At 39.3% G+C, this 24,916-nt stretch overlaps 2 protein-coding genes across 2 annotated transcripts in view; one reads left to right on the top strand and one right to left on the bottom strand.

Moving 5' to 3' along the window:
- shq1 (SHQ1, H/ACA ribonucleoprotein assembly factor) overlaps nt 1–14,822 on the bottom strand; it is a 67,526-nt gene extending 52,704 nt beyond the window's left edge. The window contains exons 1-3 of the mRNA XM_046834633.1: nt 14,644–14,822; nt 5,162–5,338; nt 4,953–5,017 (exon numbers count right to left, since the gene is read on the bottom strand). Coding sequence (XP_046690589.1) covers nt 4,953–5,017; nt 5,162–5,304 — 208 coding nt within the window. The 5' untranslated portion in view covers nt 5,305–5,338; nt 14,644–14,822. The remainder of the gene's footprint in view (nt 1–4,952; nt 5,018–5,161; nt 5,339–14,643) is intronic.
- Nucleotides 14,823–14,966: 144 nt separating this feature from the next.
- Nucleotides 14,967–24,916, top strand: part of gxylt2 (glucoside xylosyltransferase 2) — a 30,981-nt gene continuing 21,031 nt past the window's right edge. Inside the window, exon 1 of the mRNA XM_046834773.1 lies at nt 14,967–15,410. Coding sequence (XP_046690729.1) covers nt 15,136–15,410 — 275 coding nt within the window. The 5' untranslated portion in view covers nt 14,967–15,135. The remainder of the gene's footprint in view (nt 15,411–24,916) is intronic.

The raw sequence follows: 24,916 nt of genomic DNA, 5'->3' as shown, positions 1-24,916 counted from the left end.
CAGCTGCTTGTTTGTTTTTTTTGTAGTTTAATCCTTAGTAAGTTAACATTCTCAGTTTGTATTTTTCTTTCCTTACATTAACATTTCTATGCCTTAGCTTCTGCAGTAAATGTTCTGTGTTAAAATCCTGTGTAGAGAACATTCAGATACTCTTTAGACTCTGCTGAGTCATGCATGTAAAAGTATTAAATCTCAATTACAAGGCATAATAATCTAGCATCATGTTTTTTTTACCCTTATGGTTTGGACATGTGCAGAGGAGGGACATGGGGTATATCGGTAGGAGAATGCTGAGGATGGAGCCACCAGGAAGGAGGAAAAGATGAAGGCCAAGGAGCAGGTTTATGGATGTGGTGAAGGCACATGCAGGTAGTTGGTTTGAAAGAGGCAGATGTAGAAAACGGGGGGTATATAGACGGATGATTAGCTGTGGCGACCCCTAATGGGAGAAGCCGAAAGAAGAAGAAGAAGAAACCCCACTAAGAATGTATCAGCTGACTGATGTCTTCTGATTTTAAATAATTTTATGCTGGAGTTACAGAAATGTAAGTCCAAGGATCAATTCAAAGCAATAACAGTAATTGGTGTACAACTGTCATGCACTGCTAACACTGCAATCTTTCGCTTTCTCTCTCTCTCTCCCTCTCTCTCTCTCTTTTTTCTATTTTACAAAATGCAGATGTACACAGTTATTTAAAGCTATTATGAAATACGGCATCCTCTAAATATTTATAAACCATACGTTCTGTTTTAATCACGAACTTAGTATCTGACTACAAATGACTAGACTGTGATTACTGCTTACAAATAAAGTGGGCAAAATAAGAACGATGCATGACGTTCTTTCTGAAATGTTTTAATTATGTCCCTGACGAGGTTATCATAACTTCTTTTCACTTACTGGAAAATTCACATATCAGATGCCCAGACCTTTTGTACCTGGCAAAGTTATTGTTTAAGAAGGAGTATGTGCAGTATTTATTGTACATTCTGTGCCTGGAATGAACCACTCAACAATTTAAATGATGCTTCCTCTAAATTGTTGCAATTTATGGTTTTAATATTAGAAACTTTCTGAGTAAAGTTTGGAGAAATCGTGTTTGGGTGTCTCCTCTGGCAAATATAAAAGAATGGTTTAATCTACAATAATGTGGGCATAAATGTTGTCTTCAATGTTTCCCTAGCTCTTGACTGTACATAAAGAGCATAATTCCCCCCTAAAACGATTTACACTATACAGAGTACAAATCTGTGTGTAAACCTGAGACTTAATAAGTTTCCTATGCATTTTAGACATTCCTTTTCACACTTAGTCCCTATTTGCCATTATAACCCTCACTCTTCTGGGAAGATGTTTCACTAGATTTATGAGTGTGATTGTGAAGATTTGTTCTCATTCAGCCACAAGGGTGTTAGTAAAATCAGGAAATGATGTAGAGTGAGGAGGCCTGGGGTTCGGTCACTGTTTCAGAAGTCCCAAAAAAGGTTTTTAGTAGGTTTGAGTTCAGAGCTCTAAAACATGCCACTTAAAATCTTCCTCTCCAAACATGTAAAGCATATAAATATAAATATATATATATATATATATATATAATACTGGGGCAGGTTTGGGTCTCTGAGTTCAAGTGAAGGGAAAATGTAGTGTTATCACAACCAAAGACAATTGAGTAGGAGGGTAATGGATATGGTGAGGGAAGACATGCAGGTAGTTGATTTGAAAGAGGCAGATGTAGAGGAAAGAGGGGGTGTGGAGACGGATGATCCGCTGTGGCGACCCCTTATGGAAGAAGCCGAAAGAAGAAGAAGAAGAGCATGACATAACTAAAAATTTTACACTTTACCACATAAATCTACAAGGTGCCCCAAAATACTTAATACATATTCTGACTGGGGATATTGCACTCATCACAGTGGATGTTAACACTACCCAATGTATAAAGATCTTTTGGACACACTATAGAAGAGTTTAGTTTGGCACCTATTCACCAGCATTCCGATTATTTAGCTGATATAAATCATCAAATTACATTTTACCCCTTTTTTCAAATCTCAAACTCAATTCTGGGTATCAAACAATAATAAATGATAAAAGATAAAATAAATAAAAATCCAAAAAGGAACAAGAAATATATACAGTACGTTTCAATAACGTTTCTTTGCTGAAGATAATTTGAAACTGACTCAGCAGTGGTGATGCACCAATCTCCTGAAATTACCAATGACCTCAACAGAAAATCATAAAGTTAAGGTGTATGAAAAACAATGTCTAGAAAGGAGAAAAGGCATGTTGGAAACTAGCGTGGCAGTAAGCAAAGCTACAGTGGGTACAGAAAGTATTCAGACCCCCTTAAATTTGTCACTCTTTGTTATATTGCAGCTATTTGCTAAAATCATTTAAGTGTATTTCTTTTCCTCATTAATTTACACATAGCACCCCATATTGACAGAACAACACAGAATTGTTGAAGTATTCAGACCCTTTGCTCAGTATTTAGTAGAAGCACCCTTTTGATCTAATACAGCCATGAGTCTTTTTGGGAAAGTTTTTCGCACCTGGATTTGGAGATCCTCTGCCATTCCTCTTTGCAGATCCTCTCCAGTTCTGTCAGATTGGATGGTAAACATTGGTGGACAGCCATTTTTAGGTCTCTCCAGAGATGCTCAATTGGGTTTAAGTCAGGGCTCTGGCTGGGCCATTCAAAAACAGTCACAGAGTTGTTGTGAAGCCACTCCTTCGTTATTTTAGCTGTGTGCTTAGGGTCACTGTCTTGTTGGAAGGTAAACTTCGGCCCAGCCTGAGGTCCAGAGCACTCTGGAGATGGTTTTTGTCCAGGATATCCCTGTACTTGGCCGCATTCATCTTTCCCTCGATTGCAACCAGTCGTCCTGTCCCTGCAGCTGAAAAACACCCCCACAGCATGATGCTGCCACCACCATGCTTCACTGTTGGAACTGTATTTGTTGATAAGCAGTGCCTGGTTTTCTCCACACATACCGCTTAAAATTAAGGCCAAAAAGTTCTATCTTGGTCTCATCAGATTAGAGAATCTTATTTCTCACCATCTTGGAGTCCTTCAGGTGTTTTTTTTTTTTTTTTTTTTAGCAAACTCCATGTGGGCTTTCATGTGTCTTGCACTAAGAAGTGGCTTAATCGGGCCACTCTGCCATAAAGCCCCGACTGGTAGAGGGCTGCAGTGATGGTTGACTTTCTACAACTTTCTCCCATTTCCCGACTGCATCTCTGGAGCTCAGCCACAGTGATCTTTGGGTTCCTCTTTACCTCTCTCACCAAGGCTCTTCTCCCCCGAAAGCTTAGTTTGGCCAGACGGCCAGCTCTAGGAAGGGTTCCTAGACATCTAGACGTCTCAAACATCTTCCATTTGAGGATTATGGAGGTCATTGTGCTCTTAGGAACCTTAAGTGCAGCAGAAATTCTTTTGTAACCTTGGCCAGATCTGTGCCGTGCCACAATTCTGTCTCTGAGCTCTTCAGGCAGTTCCTTTGACCTCATGATTCTCATTTGCTCTGACATGCATTGTGATCTGTAAGGTCTTATACAGACAGGTGTGTGGCTTTCCTAATTAAGTCCAATCAGTATAATCAAATACAGCTCGACTCAAATGAAGGTGTAGAACCATTTTAGAGACGATCAGAAGAAATGGATAGCACCTGAGTTAAATATATGAGTGTCACAGCAAAGGGTCTGAATACTTAGGACCATGTGATATTTCAGTTTTTCTTTTTTAATAACTGCAAAAATGTCAACAATTCTGTGTTTTTCTGTCAATATGGGGTGCTATGTGTACATTAACGAGGAAAAGAAATGAACAAATTATTTTAGCAAATAGCTGCAATATAACAAAGAGTGAAGAATTTAAGGGGGTCTGAATACCGTAATTTCCGGACTATAAAGCGCACCCACTCATATATAAGCAGCACTGAAATTTACAAATATTTTTTATTTTGAACATAAATAAGCCGCAGGTGTCTACAATGAAACTAATGTACTTTACACAGGCTTTAGCGAAAGACACGTTACACACGGTGTAACGGGTGAAATATGTTGCGCTTCCTTTAGGAGCATAGCGGTATTTTGGGAATAGCATGCCACTGCATTTACCACTATTACTGCGTGTGTTCAAGATGAGAAATATGTCCTTATTATTTTTTGATGCTCATTTCTAAGTTACGCTGACTAACCCGTAACGCTGTTGCCAAGAAAAAGAAAAGAACACGAGTTTTGGAAACCTGTCTGTGCTTATACGATTTCTGTTGCAACTGGAGTTAGCGAGCTCTCCCATGACCCAGACTCAATGTGTTACAACGGCTTGTATCTAAACAGTAGCCTACCAAGAAAGTCATTGTTCACTGTCTTCCTCCTTCCTTTCACAACTATTTCTCTCGGGAGTTTATCTTTTGGCATCGTCGTGCGTTTAAGAAAAACGTTTTTTTCTCCCGATGCCGTGCAGCTCAGAACACAGGTGAGGTGCGTTTTTTCGTTTCCGTTCGGAAATTTCATTGGTCTAATGTTATGGGGTTTAGTTTTTTGGCTTGAAGTTTGTGAAACCGGGACAAACCCTTGAAAAATCCATAAATAAGCTGCTTCATTGTTTAAGCCGTGGGGTTTAAAACTTGGGAAAAAGTAGCGACTTATAGTCCGAAAAATACGGTACTTTCCGTACCCACTGTGTATCTTTGGACTACAAAAAAAAAAAGTATATATATAAATTTATTAATTGAGTCAATTATTAAAAACAGAGGTATAGACTTTCCTCAAAAAGTACACAAAGTAAAGCAGTAAATAATCAATTTATAATGCAAATATATAAAGAATTGATGTTTCTAATATTTCATAAAACTGTTTAGAGGAAAATAAACCTCATTCAAGAATAATAATGCATTTTCTAGTACCACACATGTCTGTAGGTAAAAAAAAATTGAAAAAAGGTTACCTTTATCAATGTCAAAAGAAGCCTTTTCCCTTCCATCTTGGATTATTCGTCCAGGCAGTGTCAACCTGTAACGATAAATGAAAAATCACCAAAAAAAAAAAAAAAAAAATTCCTAAATTCTTTTTACTGATTGAATCTGTTTAAGAAATTTCACCTTTGCTTATTTCTGTTAAAATAGATCATGAAACACTCGTGTGGAGAGCAATCACCTGAGAAAATAGGGCTTGGCATAAAATTTGAAGTCCTCTCCTTCGACGTAGACGTCAAACTCGGATGTCCTTGTGTAAGGAACGCGGATAACCAGCGTAAGGAAGTCTGAGTCTTGACTCAGCTCGAAGGCTGGTGTTATCATGTCGCTTGTCTGTGACTATTCAGCATCTGAGTGGCTAAAAGATGATGAGAATAAGTCATTTACAGCTTTATCAAGAATGTGACACTGATGTGACACTACAATAATATGCATTTTTTTTGCTTGGGTAATATTCTGTATATGTATTCAAGAATAAATTGGCTAAGTACTGAAAACTTGGTGTTAAAGTAGCGTTACAGGAGTCACACTAGGTACTTGCGAATGTTTTGAATACTGTCTATTGACTTTTAGAGAACATGGGCAAGTAATGTAATAATTGCTGGAGTATCTCTAGGATTTTGGATCCATATTCCATACAAATAAATGCATAATCTTCATTATATAGACACTTCAAGAAAAATGTTTTTTCTCCTATTAGGAGTCGCCACAGCGGATCATCGGTCTCCATACCCCCCTGTCCTCTACATCTGCCTTTTTCACACCAACTTCCTGCATGTCTTTCCTCACCACATCCATAAACCTCCTCTTTTCCCTCTTCCTGGTGGCTTCATTCTCAGCATTTTCCTACCGATATTCCCCATGTCCCTCCTCTGAACATGTCCAAACCATCTCAATTACGCTTTCCTCAACTTGTTACCAAAACGTCCTACATGCGCTGTCCCTTTAATACTCATTTCTAATCCTGTCCATCGTCGTCACTCCCAACGAAAACCTCAACATCTTCAGCTCTGCTACCTCCAGCTCCACCTCCTGTCCTTTACTCAATGCCACTGTCTCTGAACCATACATCACAGGTTTTACCACAGTCCTATAAACTTTCTCTTTCACTCTTGCAGATACTCTTCTATCACAAATCACTCCTGACACTCTTCTCCACCCACTCCACCCTGCCTGCACTCTTTTCTTCACTTCTCTAACACTCTCCATTACTTTGCACTGTTGAGCCCAAGTACCTGAACTCCTTCACCTTCTCCACCTCTTCTCCCTGCAACCACACCCCTCCACTGCCTCTCTCTCATTCACACACATGTACTTTGTCTTACTCCTACTGACATTCATTCCCCTTCTCTCCAGCACATACCTCCACCTCTCCAGGCTCTTCTCAACCTGCTCAATACTCTCACTACAAATCACAATATCATCCAGAATATGTCTGACCTTGTTCGTCAACTGGTCCATCACCACTGCAAACAGGAAAGGGCTCAGAGCCGATCCTTAATGCAGTCCAACCTCCACCTTGAACCAGTCTTTCAACAAACATGCTTTTATCCTATATTTTCTTTAAATATTCCCCATCCCTGAAAATGTCCAATTTAATTTATCCGACTTAAATGAGAAAAAATAATTCTGGAAGCTTTATGTAGGATACTATTATTATAGCACAGTGCCATTGTTTAATATTGCCAACTAGTTAAATATAAGCAAGTTTGTGAAGATTTGTCTTTATTGTTAAACAATCTTGATCTTTCACTCTAAATAAATAGTCAGAATATTCACAAAAATTAACTCTAACCTCATTAGGCATTATAAGTTAAGATCTTGGCAAAGGCAGGTAGAATACAATATTGACGACAAGACTGCCAATAACTGTGGCACACTTTTTTTCCATTTATAAAACTGTTTACAATTGTGTGACATTCAGGAGAGCTGAGTATTTTTTTTTTCTAGAACTATCAAAAGCTTTAAGTGAAGACACTTTTTCAACACACAATAATTCATATCCTGTCAGGGCTTCCATTTGAAAGAGGAGTTATCTAAGGTGATTGTGAGTATAATAATTGTGATCTGGCTGGAGTTTTGTATTACTTTTCCTTAATAAAATATCGCATTATAATAATTATTATCATAATTATATTATCATAATTTTTGAATAACCCTGTATGTATGTATGTATGTATGTATGTGTATATATATGTGTATAATCCTGTATATAAACTGTGTGTGTGTGTGTGTGTATATATATATATATATATAGCTTGTTTATTCCAGAACTACTGCAGGCTTTGTCTAATCCTAATCAAACATCAGAGACACTGCCTACTTCATGCTTTGAGGCTTTGTTTCACGGCGTTAACACAGATTCTAACTCCATCTGGTGGCTGTTCAGTCGTCCACAAAGGTTTCCCTAAACAGATCAGTCACTAGCACATAAGAAGGTCTCCCGGAGTGAGTTTTTTTCACACTTCTGCAAGTCAGAAACTCTCCAGCTACATTGTGATCTGGTAACTTGCAATTTCCCCTGACCACAAAGTGTGATAGAAATTTCTCGGTTGCTCATTCGCTAAAACTGCGAGAAAAGTTAAGTGAAACACATGTGGTGTCATTAAAACACATCTGTTCAGCACAGCAGTAGTCAGTTATAGAGGGTGACCGATATTTAGGAATCAGGGCAGCCGATGGGCGATATATGATGCCGATTTTCTTTGGTCGATTTTGCTTTCCCCCCCTTCATGTCATAAAATCGAATACGTATTTAATAAGACGTGATACAGAAAATTGCTTAAACATTTATTAAACAACACAAGCCTCTTTAATCGGTGCTCTGGTTACCAGTTTTTTGTACCCATACCTACCTGTAGCCTAAACCACAGCTGGTTGAAGGCTCACTAACAATACCAGTTCCATACTCATTCTCTCTCCCCAAATGTTATACTCATTCTCTGCCTAAATTTTATACTCATTCTCTCTCCAAATGTTATACTTGGCATTTTACTTGGTCCGTACGTATACTTGGTCAGACAGAATCAGTTGTTTCTCGGCTGATTCTGCATGTCAAATCAGCAGCGGAGCTGGTCGGTGTAAACGAGAATCCTATTGGCTATTTCACTTAGCAAATGAGCACGCACACACACACACACACACACACACACACACACACACACACACACACACACACACACACACACACACACACAAAAACTAAGCATGCTTGTCATTATTTCTCGCCTGTGCAACTTAGTTAAAATAAGCCACATGAATTTGTTAGTAATGATCGTGGCAGATGGAAATGCTGTTTGCATTATATTTACAGTTCCAGGTTCCCTGTTTGGCTGCCGAATACAGACTTCTGCCACCTGTTGGTAAGGAAGAGTTATGTTCACTTACGCAAGCGCAGAATTTATATGCACAATTTGGTCTGGCAGATGCGCCTGCCTAATAACCCTGCCTAATAATTTGCAGCACAATTGGCCACTGCCGATAAAAAAAAAAAATGTAAAGCAGAAAAATTGTCCTGATCCATTGGTTGATCAATCAGTTACTTACACCTTGACCATATGCTAGTTATATTTGAATCAATATACTTTGCTGAATCTTAAGCTTTTAATGTGGCATTGTAAAAATTCAGTCTGAATTCTTTTTTTCCTCTCCACAATAAAAAAACATTATTTGTGTGTACGTACAACCAGTGAAAGATCCTGAGTGGCCTGCTGGAGTGCTGACCTCAACCCTACTAATCACCTTAAGAATCTGCAACCTAAGCCCCTTTATCTACCTCAGTACCTGATTTTACTAACACCCCTGAGACACAAATCTCCAAAATCACACTGCAAAATCTACTAACACATCCTCCCAGAGTAGCAGAGGTAATTTTATCAGAAAATAACTGTAAACGACAAGATTTTGCACAGATAAGACATAGGTTATGAAATTACAGTTCATGTTGAACTCTCTCTTAACCATGGGAAAATGTGCTCGCTTGCTTGTGTGTGTACAAGCAGATAAAGAGCATTTATTTATAAATACCATGGTCTTACAGCCATCTCGCTCAATACATGTCATTTTTCACCACGGATGAAAATGCATGTTGTGTTTTGAGGGCTCTTAGTGCACTTAAACCTCTCAATAGTAGCCGAATGACTAAAGCAAAAATGTAACGCAATCCAAAAAAAATGTCTTGCATTTTTTTTAACTCCACAGGTTGGACTGCCAAAGCACCCTCACTACATACAACAGGCGCCCTAATGGCATACACAGGAAACATTTTGCACATGCCTCATGGTTTAGCCACCAATTTAGCTGGTTTCCAATATACACAGCTCAGAGTGAATAATTAGCTATGCTACAGTATCCACACACTCATATACAGCCAATGTCTATGTTTCCTGAAAGCTGAAAGACACAAACCAGCTACTGCAACTGGTCTTGACATTGGCCACTGCTCAAACATCCTCTGAACTAGGAAAGGATGGATGTGTCATGGCAAAGTCTTCACATATAAGTCATCATTAAAAGAAAAAATACTACACTATAAAAGCCTGAATTTGAGAAGTTTACTAGTCTGGAGCATTCAGGGATGTGTTAGGAGGAAAGACATCAGGAATGACCTTAAAGAAGCAATTGTTGCTGTCCCTCAATCTGGGGAGGGGTTATAAGGCCATTTTCATTGAATTTCAAGTCTAACATTCTTCAGTGAGGAATATTATTCTCAAATGGACAACATTTATGACAGTTGCCAATCTTCCTAGGAGTGGACATCCCAGAAAATTTAGTCCAAGTTAAGACCATGCAACGATATTAAAAAAAAACCCTTAGTCACATCTTACACTCCACAGGCCTCAGTTAGTACACTGTGTTTAAGCTTGCGTTAGCACCGTTAGAAAAAGACTGAACAAGCATGGTTTGTTTGGAAGCGTTGCCAGGAGAAAGCCTTGTCTCTTTAAAAAGAATGTGGCAGCACAGCTTAGGTTTGTACAGTTGCATCTGAACAACCCACAGGACTTCTCCAACAATGCCCTCTTGTTTGGTAAAAACTAGGGCAGTTCACATTAACGCAAAAATTTATTTTAATGGCATTCGGGTTTTTTTTAACTGCGTGATTTATGTTTGACCGTTTTTATTAAACATTGAAATAAATAAATGAATAAATATAGAAACGGCAAAATTAAATCCTTCAACACAACACATTTATTCACAACAACCTTAATTTACTCAGATATTATAAAAAATAAGAAAAATGATAAACTTTATTTTTAATCCCTATACATTTGTTTTACTGAAGTCTTGAATCAAACACCCATTTCCGCTGTGGTGCACACATCCGGCAATTAAAACCATCCGTGTGGAAAAAAAAGGTCCGTTTTGGTTTCCTGATGATTTACGTAATTTAAAACACCATAATTACTTTAAAACACTGACAAGAATGTTTTGTCCTCATGCTTGATGTTTAGTACATTTTCACTAATAATAAACACACATTTGCATAAAACATCCATATATGCCCACGCCCATGTTGACTAGAGTATTAAAAACTGAAATAGTAGTAATTTAAGGTACATCGAGAACAGATAAAAAAATGTGAGATTAAATTGCGATTCAATATTTGAATCGCTTGGCAGCCCTAGTAAAAACCTAACACAACATATCACAACAAATCAGAAAGTCACACAAGTGTATAAAGAATAGAATCAAGGTGTTGCAAAGGCCCAGTCGAAGTTCACACCTCAACCCAGCTGAAATGCTGAGGCAGGACCGTCAGAGAGCTGTGCATATGCAAATGCAAACAAACCTCAGCGACCTGATGCAACGCTGTAAAGCAGACTGAGCCAAAATTCCTCCACAATGATGTGCGAGACTGATAACGTCATACAAAACAGGACTGCATGAGGTTTCTGCTGCTGTGGTTTTTACCTATTGACTCATAATGTGTGCTTCGTTTTTCCACACACGGTTTCTCCGTTTCGGCTTGATTTTTGCAAAAAAAATAAACGATGATAATATGTCATGTGCTGTTCATCTTGAATTGTATTTACCTAATTGTAAGACATGATATGGCTCAGATCATTTCTATTATGTCCTGATATGTAAAGCCATAGAAAAAATGGTGTACTTTCATTTTCACATGACTGCATGCCCAGACGAATGGTATCTGCATTTAGATCTGAGAAGGGTTGATCATCTTTATAGGCCATTATTTGGTGGTGTACCACTCCAGTAAGTCTAACCTGCTCCTGCTGCAACCTGGGTGTCACAGTGCACCAACTCTAGGCTCTATTCAAGTAATACTGCACCTCACAGTAATGTGAGTAATGTAAAAAACACCTTTCTAGTTAGTCCTAAAATGAGTCAGTTCCTCACAGCATTGTGGTAAAGGTTATTTAAGTGAATATCACCTTCCCGGGTGTTTAGAAGGACTGAAATCATATAAATAGATACAACTTTATTGTCATTGCATAATACAAGTACACAGCAACAAAATGCAGTTTGGCATCGACCAGAAGTGCACAATTGTTTGCTAGTTGCATATAATTCTATGATTCTACATATGTAACTGCCAGATTTCTCTGTCATGCAAAACCACAACTACCCTGGGAGAAGGTTCTAGGCATTACAACAATAATATCGATATCAAATTCTATGCCATACAGTCGGTTAATCACTAATGAAGATCTGGGCATGAGTGGGCATCCGATGTTCCCTGAAACACAGTAACATTCATAGATTTACACCAGTTTGTGTATAAAGCAGGTTTTCTGCCCATGAATGATCCCTCACACAGACTGCTCACATGCTACAGAGCATGTGTTTTCATGCTGTCTGCTAATCTGGCAACATAAAAATGCACCTAATGATACGTGGACAATGGCAATTTGTCCACTGACTACTACTTGGACTCTACTGTCCTGGTCATATAGTTTATTGTATTGTGGTGTGCATAGTCAATTATCTAACTGTACTTAAGTCTGCTTTAGTGAATGAGGTTGTGAAGAAAATTTCATTCCTCTTTCATGTCTGTGATGAACTTATAGTACTTGAATGATATAAATGTTAATGAGTTGCATCAATGATACAAGGCTCTGAATTTAACATGTCAGTTCACCAAACAACCCATTTAACAGGCTGTAAAATACAAACACTTATTTTTTTTAAACCAAAAAAAATAAAAAAACACCCAGCAAGAACAACCAGTAGAAATAACACCAACAGGCAACTTGCAACAGCGATAAAATCATTCATTTTATTACAGACTAATCAACAACTTATCATGTGCTGCTAGGAGTCTGAATAGATCACGCTCAGAATGTTGAATATTACAATAAATTAATAATACACGCCCAAGTATTTTCTTCTGCCAAGCGTATTGACACATGAAAATCATATTGAGACGTGCAAAAATAAAATTGCATTGAGACAGCTAAATCCTAACAAGCCATGTGGAATTCATAGCGAGACGTGGAAATTGTATCGAGACACAGAAATTGTTTCGAAACACAAAAAATCTAAGAGACACACCGAAATCAGAGAAACATACCGAAATCGTATCGAGACATAACAAAATCAAAGAAACATACCGAAATCGTATCGCGACATAGCAAAATCATATCGAGACACACCGAAATCAGAGAAACATACTGAAAATGGATCGAGACATACCGGAATCGTATCGAGACATAGCAAAATCTGATCGAGACACACCGAAATCAGAGAAACATACTGAAATCGTATCGAGACATACCAAAATCGGATCGAGACATACCAAAATTGGATCGAGACACACCGGAATCGTATCGAGACCTAGCAAAACCGATTCGAGACACACCAAAATCGTATCGAGACACACCAAAATCAGAGAAACATACCGAAAATGGATCGAGACATACCGGAATCGTATCGAGACATAGCAAAATCTGTTTGAGACACACTGAAATCAGAGAAACATACCGAAATCGTATCGAGACATACCGAAATCAGAGAAACATACCGAAATCAGATCGAGACATAGAAAAATCTGATCGAGACACACCGAAATCGGATCGAGACATAGAAAAATCTGATCGAGACACACCGAAATCGGATCGAGACACACCGAAATCATAAATACGAACAGAAATATACCAAAACTGTATCAGGAAACAACTAAATTGTATGTTAAGTGAATTGGGTGTATCGTTACATCCCTAAAAACTTGCTTTATTCAAATTAATAAACTAATGAATCATGCAATACCCAACAACCGTCAAAATGAGCTCCTGCTAGAGTTCCCAAGCTCAATAATGCAGCAGGTTGTACATGCACATGGCCTGTCACAGCTGGAATGGGGTGCATTTGGACTTTTGGAGAATGAAACCCAAGGCAAGTATTTACTTCCACTAAACGTACAGAGACACATGGGAATCGTATCGAGACACATTGTGTCAAGACACATGGGATTCGTATCGAGACACATCATATCATGACACATGGGAATCGTATCGTATGGTATATACTGTTATTATAGTATGTGTATATTCTCTTTTTCATATCTTTGCATTTATTTTTATTTCTTTGTTTGTTGTTATTATTAGTTTTTATTTCTCTGTTTTTATTTTTTTGTATATTCTTTTTTATATATCTGCATCTATTTTTATTTCTTTGTCTTGCTGCTGTAACATAGAAATGTCCCCACTGTGGGACGAATAAAGGTTTATCTTATCTTATCTTATCGAGACACATTGTATCGAGACACATGGGAATCGTGTATAGACACATGGGATTCGTATCGAGACACATAGGAATCGTGTCGAGACACACGGGTATCGTGTCGAGACACACGGGAATCGCGTCGAGACACACGGGAATCGTATCAAGATACATCGCATCATGACACACAGGAATCGTATCGAGACACACGGGTATCGTGTCAAAACCCACGGGTATCGCGTCGAGACACACGGGTATCGTCTTGAGACACATGGGAATTGTATCATGACACACGGGAATCGTATCGAGACACACGGGAATCGTATCGAGACACACGGGAATCGTATCGAGACACACGGGAATCGTATCGAGACACACGGGAATCGTATCGAGACACACGGGAATCGTATCGAGACACACGGGAATCGCATCAAGACAGAAATTGTATCGAGCCACACGGGAATCGTATCGAGACATTAAAATTGCATGTTAAATGAATCCGTTGTATCGTAACAGCTCTAATAACTTGTTGTTTTTTTAAATACTAATCTACTGCAGAATGCAAACCCTGACAGCCAGATTAAGAAAATGAGCTCCTGCTGGACAGTAAAGCAGCAGGGTGTGCATGCACATGGCCCGTCATAACTGGGATGAGGTGCATTTCGACTAAACACGCGTATGTTTATAAAGCAGCTCGGTGTTAGCTTAATCCACATCGCACCATCACACATCTAAATAACCGTGACTTCTCCGAGAAATGATGATACTTGATCTCATAAAGAAACCTAATAAGCACGGCTCGTATACTACAGCATGCAAACGGCTTGAACGCAACTTTAGATTGCTTGGGGTTAGATGCTAGCTATAACGCGTTAGCGGTTCGCATCAGCGTATAACAGGAGGAAAAGTGGTCTTTTTTAAAAAGCGATCAAAGTACCAGAAACGGGACACTTTTATGGGAAAACATATCCATGATGTATCTACCTTAAAATCCAGGGCAAAAACTCTCCAGCGTAGAAAATAACACGAACACATGGCCGAGTTCCTGTTTAACACACAGTCAATGGAGCTACCGTAACATATCAAATAGAAACGCATGTAAAAATAAATACGATTATAATTAGGCGAGGTTTGTATTGGGTGCATCGGTAAGACAACTAGTTAAACGGTACAAGAAATGATAAGTAATAAAGGAAACTGATTCGAACAGTAGCACAAACCGGTAAAATCACAAGGGAACTAAATTTTTTAAAGGTCGGGTTTTTTATCTGTATTACGGTCGAGCAGCTTTGCCCCGCCTCCCTCGGGAGAGTGAATTCGTGGACGGTGAGACTGTGCGCGCTCTGGACTTGTTCACAACGCGAGTAAACGGAGCACAGCGGCACTGTGGAGGTCCATTATAGTCATTGCATTGGATTTCTAACTGGCCGTTTCAATGCGTGGCCGAGCGCACACGGGGGGAACTTTTCCACCACCATGAGGATCCACTGCAAAATCCTGACGATCGCGCTGTGCCTCGGAGTTTTCCTACTTTTGTACTTTTTCGGGGGGAACACGGCGGACGATCCCCCGCCGCCTCCACCGCCACCACCGCTGCTCAGGCACACTGCCGAAGACCGCAAACTTCCCAGTTTTCCAGCTGCGTCTGCACTCGGGAAAATAGTTTCGCTAAAAGTCGGAAAGCCTCCCGAAGCTCCAAAACAGATCCGGAGAGAAAACTCCAGAGGAGGCAATGCCAGCGCCAAGCTTCGGTAAGCTGCTGCTTCTTCCAGCATTATTCATACTGCAGATCTGATGAAGTTCACTGATCTGGAAAATAACGTGCAAAAATGTATTAGAATGCACCAGATTGTGTGCAGGGTGCATTGATCATCTGCACATATTCAACTAGTCTCATAGATCGCTCTGCGATTGACCCTGAATTTGACCAGTGCCCAACAGTCATATGAAGTTGATCTCCAGGCAGCCATTCTTTAACATTTCCACCAGACCGACTGCATTCAAGGACATTTCAGAGCCAAGGGTGCTGCTCAGATAAGCAAGATCAGTCTTCTGCAATCATCATCCAGTGATCATTGCTTTTTAGTTCATGGCATGTGTGCATGAGGGAAGACACATCATTAGGTGAAACAATAATGTCTGCCATTGATCATCTGCATCCAAACATCTGTTTGGGCATTTATATATCTGCAGTAACTCTTAATCCTGGCCAGGTTTGCAGTAAAGAGCCTAGCTCAGGAACCTTAGGTGTTCGAGCAGACACTAGAAGGGATGCCAAATCTCTCATTCACACTCTTATTCACACCTAGGTGCAATTTTGCCCAAGTCCACCCACCAGCTGTCGGGATGAAGAAAACTGAAACACAGAAAGTGCTTTAAACACTTGAATTAGTTCACACTGGGGTGTATTAAACCCCAGGTGAACGCAATCCTCGGTTGTGTGGTGTCACTTGTCACACACTTAACGCTCATGTCACACCCTTAACCCAGGGTTAACGATTTTCATCTCTGGTATTCGTAATTATATAATAGTGTTCATTCCTTACACCAGGCGTAAACGTTGTTTATTTGCATGTTCGCCCGGGGAACAATCGTGACTGGATAAATACAGCGTGCAAATAAAGTACTACCCTTGCTTCTAAATGGTGTTGTGAAAGTGTAAAACACTAGGGGTTTGGAAATTCTTGCCATCAATAACCCAAGAAAAAAAAAAAAGAAGTGAACAGCGAACATGAAAAATGCAGCACAGTTTTATGTAAATTTTATTTTCAGGTCACCTTGGGTTTTAAACAGCGTTGCACTTACACATTCTACCGTGCGTGGTGGTGCTGAGGATGTGTGTGAGTGTGAGACCAATGAAATTTGGGTTTCAAACCTTTTGATGAGACCGAACCAGGAATCCTATGGCTGTGATGTGCTTTTCTTGTGTACCATCAAGAGGTCACCTTGCCTCAGATCACTTATTACTAGATATGGTATTTGTCCTATATCTGGTTTAAGATGAATATTAAACGTGTAATATTCTGTATAGTCTTGCATGGAAATCAGGATCAATTCCAAGGTTATACATTTGAGAAAAGTAGGGGAGGCGTTCATATAAGCGCATCGGTTCTTTTGTCCAGGAAGAGCTGTGACCCCTTGAAGGTTCACGTAAGAATAACACGCAGAGTGAACAGTCTATTAAAGCGAGAACAGTCCGTTATCGCGATCAGGCGTGACCCGAGGGCTCCGGGAAAAACCAGCTCGTTTCCGAAGGACTCCTGTGAGCTTAGCAGAGGAAGGCCAAAAATCAATGATCGACTTGTTCGGTGTAATTAAATGCGCCCGCTCCCTCGTGAACGTTTTTTGATCGGGACGGCGTTATCCGTTCACCCAGCCGCTCGCCTTCATTCAGAGCTCTACAAAAAGGAGCGATTGTGAGCTCCACCGGATTAAAACGGGGATGAATCTGCATCATTGTTTTCCTCGGATGCACACGTTTTTACGCACACACGTCGTCGAGCTCTATATGTTGGCCTACAAATAGAGGAATCACAAACGGGAATTGTTTCAGCAGGTATTGTTATGCTGGATTTTCACTTTTCTCAAACAAGGCACATATGTCACTGCACCCAAATGGACACTTATTTCTCACCATTGGTGAGTGTCAGGTTGAGCAGCAGATACATGATTACAGCTAGGAAGCACTCTATGGAAAATACCATTTGAGGGAAGAAAAAAAGGGGGCAGAAATATGACCTGTTCAATTCAGTTATGATTACTGTTCACAGTTTTATTTTTCCGTTTTTACGCTCATCCTCCAGACAGACTTCCTGCCTCACCAGGCTGCGACTGACAAACAAGTCCCCGATGAGGCATCGCATCATTTCCCCTGAGCTTCTGTCGAGTTGTAGAAAGACGTGGAGTGTGTGTGCGCGTGTGTGCGTGCGATGAGCTGAAATCCACGCTGTTTTAAAAGCACATTGAGCGCTGACAAGGCAGGATGTTCTTCTTTATAGTAGGAATGTATTTCGAAACTAAAGTGACCAGAGGAGATGATTCAGCAGCTAATGAGAGGAAAAATATGCAGGATGAAGTGTATAAATAGTTTACGTGAAAGTTGGATCGGTAATCCGAAATCTGGTAATGCGCTCTGAGATGGTTTTGGAGAGCTTCTCAAAGGCAAACTGTTGGTTGAGTTCTTCTTCAAAACCTTCTAAAAGGGTTTCGAGATTTGACTAGAAATTGTAATTTTTTTCATATATTTAAAAAAAAAACAAAAAAAGGAAAATGAGGCAAAGGGTTGTTTTGGTTTTTAATAATTATTGTTATCAATTTTTATTTTTACATACCGTATTTTTCGGACTATAAGCCGCTACTTTTTTCCTGCGTTTTGAACCCCGCGGCTTAAACAATGAAGCGGCTAATTTATGAATTTTCCCGGGTTTTTGCCAGTTTTACAAACTTCAAGCCAAAAAACTAAACCCCATAACATTAGACTAATTAAATTTCCGAACAGAAACGAAAAAACGCACCTCACCTGTGTTCTGAGCTGCACGGCTTCGGAAGAAAAAAAGTTTTTTTTAAACACACGACGATGCCAAAAGATAAACTCCCGAGAGAAATAGTTGTGAAAGGAAGGAGGAAGACAGTGAACAATAACTTACTTGGTCGGCTACTGGTCAGATACAAGCCATGGTAGCGGGTCATGGGAGAGCTCGCTAATTCCAGTTGCAACAGAAATTATATAAGCACAGACAGGTTTCCAAAACTCGTGTTTTTTTATTTTTTTTATTTTTATTTTTTTATTTTTCTTCGCAACAGCGTTACGGGTTAGTCAAAATCATATAGGTCTAGATATCATTTCAAATTTAAGATTGGCTTTGGGGTTTTTTTTGCTAGCATGTAAAGTAAAAATGCTTTTCGAAAATAAAAGTGTAAATAGTTTATCAAATCAATATTTGGTTTGACTACAATTTGCCTGCAATTTCTTCTAGGTGCGCTTGCACACAGTGTTTGAAGGAACTCAGCACGTAGGTTGTTCCAAACATCTTGGTGAACTACCCACAGATCTTCTGTGGATGGAGGCTGCCTAAAGCCAGACAGAGATTAGGCTTTTTGGTCGCAATTCTGACAAGAAGACCGCTCCTGGATAGACTTCTCTAGACATGGGTGTACACTGGGTTCCATGAGTTCCTTACTGACGGCATTGCTGGACATCTTCCGATGTCAAAGGGAGGTAAACATGATGCATCTTTCATCTGCTGAGTTACGTTTCCTTGGACGAACACTGCATCCATAGTCCTCAAGGTTGCCTGTTTCTGCTTCGTCAAAATAGCTTGAACAGGAGATATCGAAACGTCAGTCTGTTTTCAAATATTTGACCTTGCTAATGCTCAGTGTTGCCATGGTGTAAGACCTGTGACCTCACCTTGGAAGGAGAGGTCGGTTCCTCACATATTTTGAAACCTCCTACACAGCTGTTTCAACCTACTTACGAAAGTAATAATAACCAGCACCTGCTTGATATAATTGGATAATCGTACACTTGATTCTGATGCTACAAAATCCCTGACTGTGTGCCGGTGTACAAAGTGTGTAAGAACTGAACGCCAATAGGTAGTCGCACCAAATATTGATTTGATTTGGATTTTTCTTCTGTTCCCTCACTATGCATTTTGCAATTTTATATATATTTTGCCCGCCGTTATTCTGTATTATTCTGTATTATGACCGAATAGCGAACCTCTGGAATATACGATTAATCCGTCATCATAAATGTTTTATATGCTCCAGGAAAGATTCTTCATAGGCAATTTTTTTACCAGAACACAGAACTTTCCTGAAGGCCTTGAATTCTTATCAGCACTTGTGAGAGAGCGGATAAGAGTGCATCAGCTCAGGGGGAAAAAGAGCTCGGAGCGTTCCCGTCGGATTAAGTTAAATGAAATTGGAGAGCTGGCTTAATCCTTTCATGAGGTAGGCTGCTGTGTTCTTTTGGCTGATATTCCTCCCACTGAGTTACAGGGTTCATGATGGAGTTTGCCAGACTGATGATGAAACAACAAAGCCGTGCTGTCAGTTCACACTCAGGGCCTGTATACATTTCCTCCAAACAAGAACGTCTTGTTATTGTTGCGTCGCGCCGGTCTAATCACTAGTACAAAGGGACTCGCGGACTTTCAGCATTGCCGATGTGTGTCATGAGGTATAGGTTTGGTAATGAGATCTGGGAAATACTGTAGTGTTTGAATATACTTTTATTTAATGTCAATAAAAAAACAGACTGGAAGAAACTAAATCTGTATTTTACAAATGTATATAATGAGTAGCCCTAATTGCTAGTTAGAATTCGATCTAGGAAGGTTGCATTAGGGTTGGGTAACTTCGAAGGAATAATACAACATGGGGTATTGTATTAATAAAAAATTATCAATGACAGGTTGGTTGAAAAGGGGTTAACAATATCTGCGAATGTTTTATCTGATTGTAGTTCCATTTGAACGCTTAACAACATTGTCCAAAGCAAGTAACATGTTCAACATATCAACAATTAAATCCTTTTTATAAAAATCAATTTATGTGGTGTTTGCAGCACTAGTCCTCATGCTAGATGTTACTATACTAATGATTTAAGTATTAGAATTGATCAATTTTGCAAGACTGCGTTGTTAAACCGTAACATAAACTGGAAATTAGTATCAACTAAAAGAGATTTTGGACAAAATGTTGCCAGAGTTTCTGTTTATTTTTGAAAATTGATTCTGAAAAGGGCCTCACTCACTTTCTAGCATGTCGGCTAGCTCACTGGTTCACATCGATTTGTACATTCATGATAAAGTGGCTTCAGGTGAAATTTCCATCCCTCCTTCTTGTTCCATTTTATGAGCTTTCATATTTTTAGTCAGAAGTAATATTAAAAAATATGTTATCATTTTTCAGTGGTGGGCGGTGAGGGTCAGCAAATCCTTCTCTGCTGGCCTAAACACTATCAGAAGCACTGACCTACATTTACAACCTAAATTCTAATATTTGTTTCATAAAATTGTATTAATTTATTCCAAACAGTTTATTCTCTTCATTTTGTAGCGTTTCTCTTGGCTGCACTGCTTCCAGTACGTGTATGTGGATGTTAGATTTTTTTGTCCAATCAGATTTCAGCCTCTATGTGCTGCCATGTCAATCTAATCTGCCCAGGGCCTTCAAAATCAGTAGTGCTGGCCTTTTTACCTTAGTCTTTATTAGCAATAGCTCTGTTTCTTTAACCAATCATATTTCATATTCACCTCACAGCATTTTTCCGTCCTCTGATTGGTTGGTCAGAAGGAATCTGTTACAGCCAAGTTCGACTGGCAAAACACGTGTGTAGCTCTGCACACATTAATACATCAGAGTTAGACTTTTTTATGCCTACAGAGGAAGAGAAACTTAAAAAAAAAACTTATTTGAAAGAGAAGCTAGACATCGTGAGGGGGTTAGCCAACCCTGAAGCTAGCTAGCTTGTCTCAGCCTGGAAAAGGGTTTGTTCTTCACTTCCAGACCAGTGAATACGAGCGGTACCACTGGTTTACAGCCTCTGAGAAGCAGTGCAAATTATTAGTCTGCATCTCTGGTGAGTAGGTTGTATTTTATTTACATTTTTAATTTAGAGTTTTGGAGTTGTCTTAACTGGGTTTCTTGCTTTAGTAAAAATGGTATTCACCCTCCATATGTGAAATGCCTCTCTCTCTGTAATGCCACGTGTTGTTATATTGTGTTTTTGTATTGTATTGATGGTTTCCATAATCGCGACGTGATAGTGGTGGTATTAAGAGGTGGATTAAGTTGGGGAAAGTCCACACTGAAGGCCCAGGTATCAAATGCACGGCCCGCCACTGTCGTTTTCATTGCCCACTGAAGACGTCAATCTGCCGCTTGTCCAATCAAATCGGTTGACCAGAGCGAACTGTTTTACAGTAAACGATTTTGCCCTCCAGTCAAAGCTGATGTTATAGAAAGGAAATCGGCACCAACTCACTTATTTTCCAATAACTCACTCATTTATCAAGTAATTAATGATCACAGTATTATTCAGGCTGCCATTAGGTGTTCAAGGTTTATATGACTCTCGCTTTATTAAAGCCAATTTTATTCATTTTATGTGAAGGTTCTTTCAGATATGTGTTTTTTAATCTGTTTATATTGAGCCCTGGCATGTCATATCATCATTTATTGACATGCATTGAGAGACAATGGCAAATCAAATAGCAAATGAAAAAGGAAAAGAATCAAAAACTTTCCAAAATTCCGAGGGCATTTTGAGTTAAACCAAATACTAAAATTTCATGTTCATGCAGTGCTTCTTTATTTGTTTTGAGTATTAGTAGTGCTCGTCATAGTAGTAGTGCAACCTTCGTCTTTCTGTTCATCTTTCAACAGTTTCACATTAGTTTTTTTCCTTGATTTGGGGGAAACTTGTTTTGTAGCATTTTTTTATTACTGTTGGCCACTTTAAGAACTGGATGCTTGGCTTGTATTGTACTGCCTCCCTGTTAAGTTGTTTTGCATGCATGAGCATGAGTCATTCACATGATTAAAGTTTACTGGGGGAAAAAAACACAGCTGGATCATCGGGTTTTGCTGTGCTGTGTGTAGCATCGTGGAACATGCGAACAGAAACGTTTTCAAGAAACGGCATTCGTCATCAGATGGGATTCAGTTATGATGTCGTTTCCCCAGGAGGCAAATGTACGGGTTCATCGCATTACATAGAGCCATAAGCATGTCATCTGGCAAATCTCTCGTTCTCTGTCCAACACACACACTTTCGATTTTCTCTGTGCTTACTCTAAGCATCCCAATAAGTTGTGTCTCATTGCCTCAAGTCTTTACCATAAAAGCAAAGCAAATATCAGCTTTTTTGCTTTTAGACAGCAATATTTGTAGGTGATCTACAGCCAAGAATGGCATGAGAGATCAGCCTTTGTCAGGCAAAAGTTGGGAAATCAGTTGGCCAAGTGGAAAAAGCCTGCTGGAAAATGCTGGCTGGAATCCCATGTGTTTAGAGAGGAAGAATTCTCTCTGGTTGAAAATGCACACATTAGATTTTTCCTTCGAAAATTTTTTTTATTTGAGCCACTTTCTATACACTGTACTTGCTTTGTCCAACTCGAAAGTCTATGGAGTTTATTTTACGTGGTCCTGTTATAGCTGGGCATTACCTGATTATTACCTGCTGTATGCGCACACCCTATAATAAGAATGACTTCCTTCTCTACCCTAAATGTTTCCAGATGTGCTGAATCGAGCTGCAAACCTTTGCCTGTAAGCCCTCTGCGCTGCTGAGCAGGTAGAAAGCTCGCAGCTTTGTGCCGGCAGATCCTTGATAAGAGTTGCACAATATTTCAACAAATCTATAAAGACGTATTCCTGCGTGTTCAATAGACACGTCCGATAAAACGTGAAAGGCTGTCGAATAATACTGAACGACCAAGGAAAGGACAAAACTTGGCTTAATGCCTATCATGTCTCTTGAGCTGAATCAGTGAATAAGAAGCCTTTTAAATCACTGTGGTTGCTTTGTGTACAATGTCTTCAACATGCGCTTCTTCTCCTCCTCCTCCTTGGCCATGCATTACTTTAACAATAAAACGTACTTTTATATTGACTTCAGAGAGAAGAGCCTAGTGAGTGCAACGTGGAACAGGGTGGAGAGGGGGTCGGCAAATTATTATTTCATTAGCGAGGCCAAGCTCTGTTTACCCAAAGGCCCAATTAACTAAGCTAAAAAGATCAGCTAATTATGCGCATTAATACGGACTATGAAGCTACATAATCGTCTCCAAGGGCCGAGCCCTCATTTATTTTTTAGTCTTTATTGTGTCTTGGTAATGTCCCTTGTGATCAAGCATATCCTGTGTACACCCTTCACACATAGGCAGAATGTATATATATATATATATATATATATAATCAGCTTGTAGTTCAGTGGTTAAGACATTGGACTTCTAATAAGAAGGTCACGGGTGGAAATCCCAAGAACACCAAGCTGCCGTTTCAACCTGCTCAGTTGTTGAAGAGAATCAAGTCAGATTTTCTAAAGGACGTCTGCCATAAATGTCCATGTTTTTTCATCATATGAACATAGTGTATTGGTTTAGGATAATATGTTTACATTTGCTCAATGGAGTACAGTTCTAATGCACTTTACTGTATTTTGCTATATTTTGTTTCTATTCGCATATCTCTTTATATTCTTGATTTAAAAAATAAAAAAAAGTCAATTTGAGGGTCTCACTATGACTTAATGCAGCGGTCCCCAACCTTTTTTTGCGCCATGGAAGGGTCTTAAAAGTGTGGCGGATAAATACAACAAAATAAAATGATACGACCGGCATAACACCTAGTATTTTCTAAATATAATAATAATCATAAATCCACTGTATTGTTGTTTGTTCATTTTGGTAGCTTAGGGGTTTGACTTTAGCAGGAAATGTATAATGTGTTAGCGGCCGGAGCAGCCCCTTTAAGAATGTAGAGGATGGAGGTAAGTCATGTGACCGAGGGAAGCTTCTTGACATGCATCAAGAGTGAGTCGTAGACAGATGTGGACGAAAGAATCCGGTAATTTTCCAAAATAAAACCTCGTTCAGAATCAGATAATAAATAAAACGGAAATAATGTAAGTTATGTATTCTTTCTGTGCGGCCCGGTACCACTGCCTTAATGCATTAAATACCCAAAAGTATATAGACACATTACGTTATCCTCTTTGCCGAACCCTGACCTCAAACTCACTAAACACCTTTGTGATAACCTGAAACACCAACTGAAGTTCTGGTGCTTGAACGAGCACAATTTTCTAAAACCACATTGTACAGCGTTGACTAAAGGAAATGACATAAACATAAACCCAGATTATTCACAATATAACAAACTCATATTGAATGTTTAAATTGTGGAAATGTTCCATTTTAAGGAAACAATTTTGAAGTTGATGCTTCAGTACATCTCTAAGATTGGACAGGGCCATTTTAACTTTTAAATGCAGTCTCTATACATGAAAACTGAGGAGACCAGTTGCTGGAGTTTTGGGAAAAGAATGGTGTCCCACTCAAGTCTGATATAGGATTTTAACTGCTTAACAGGTCCTGAGGCTTTTTTGTTTGTTTGTTTTTTTGGTGAAAGGTCTGAACCCTGTAGCCAGCCCACATGGACTCTTCTACACTGAAGCCATGCAGTATGCGGTTTAGCATTGTTTTGTTGAAATTTGTTATATACCTTTGCATTGATTGTGGCT

This window comes from Silurus meridionalis, chromosome 1 (assembly GCF_014805685.1).
Source record: "Silurus meridionalis isolate SWU-2019-XX chromosome 1, ASM1480568v1, whole genome shotgun sequence".
Taxonomy (NCBI): domain Eukaryota; kingdom Metazoa; phylum Chordata; class Actinopteri; order Siluriformes; family Siluridae; genus Silurus; species Silurus meridionalis.
This window is presented reverse-complemented; position numbering and strand designations above follow the sequence as displayed.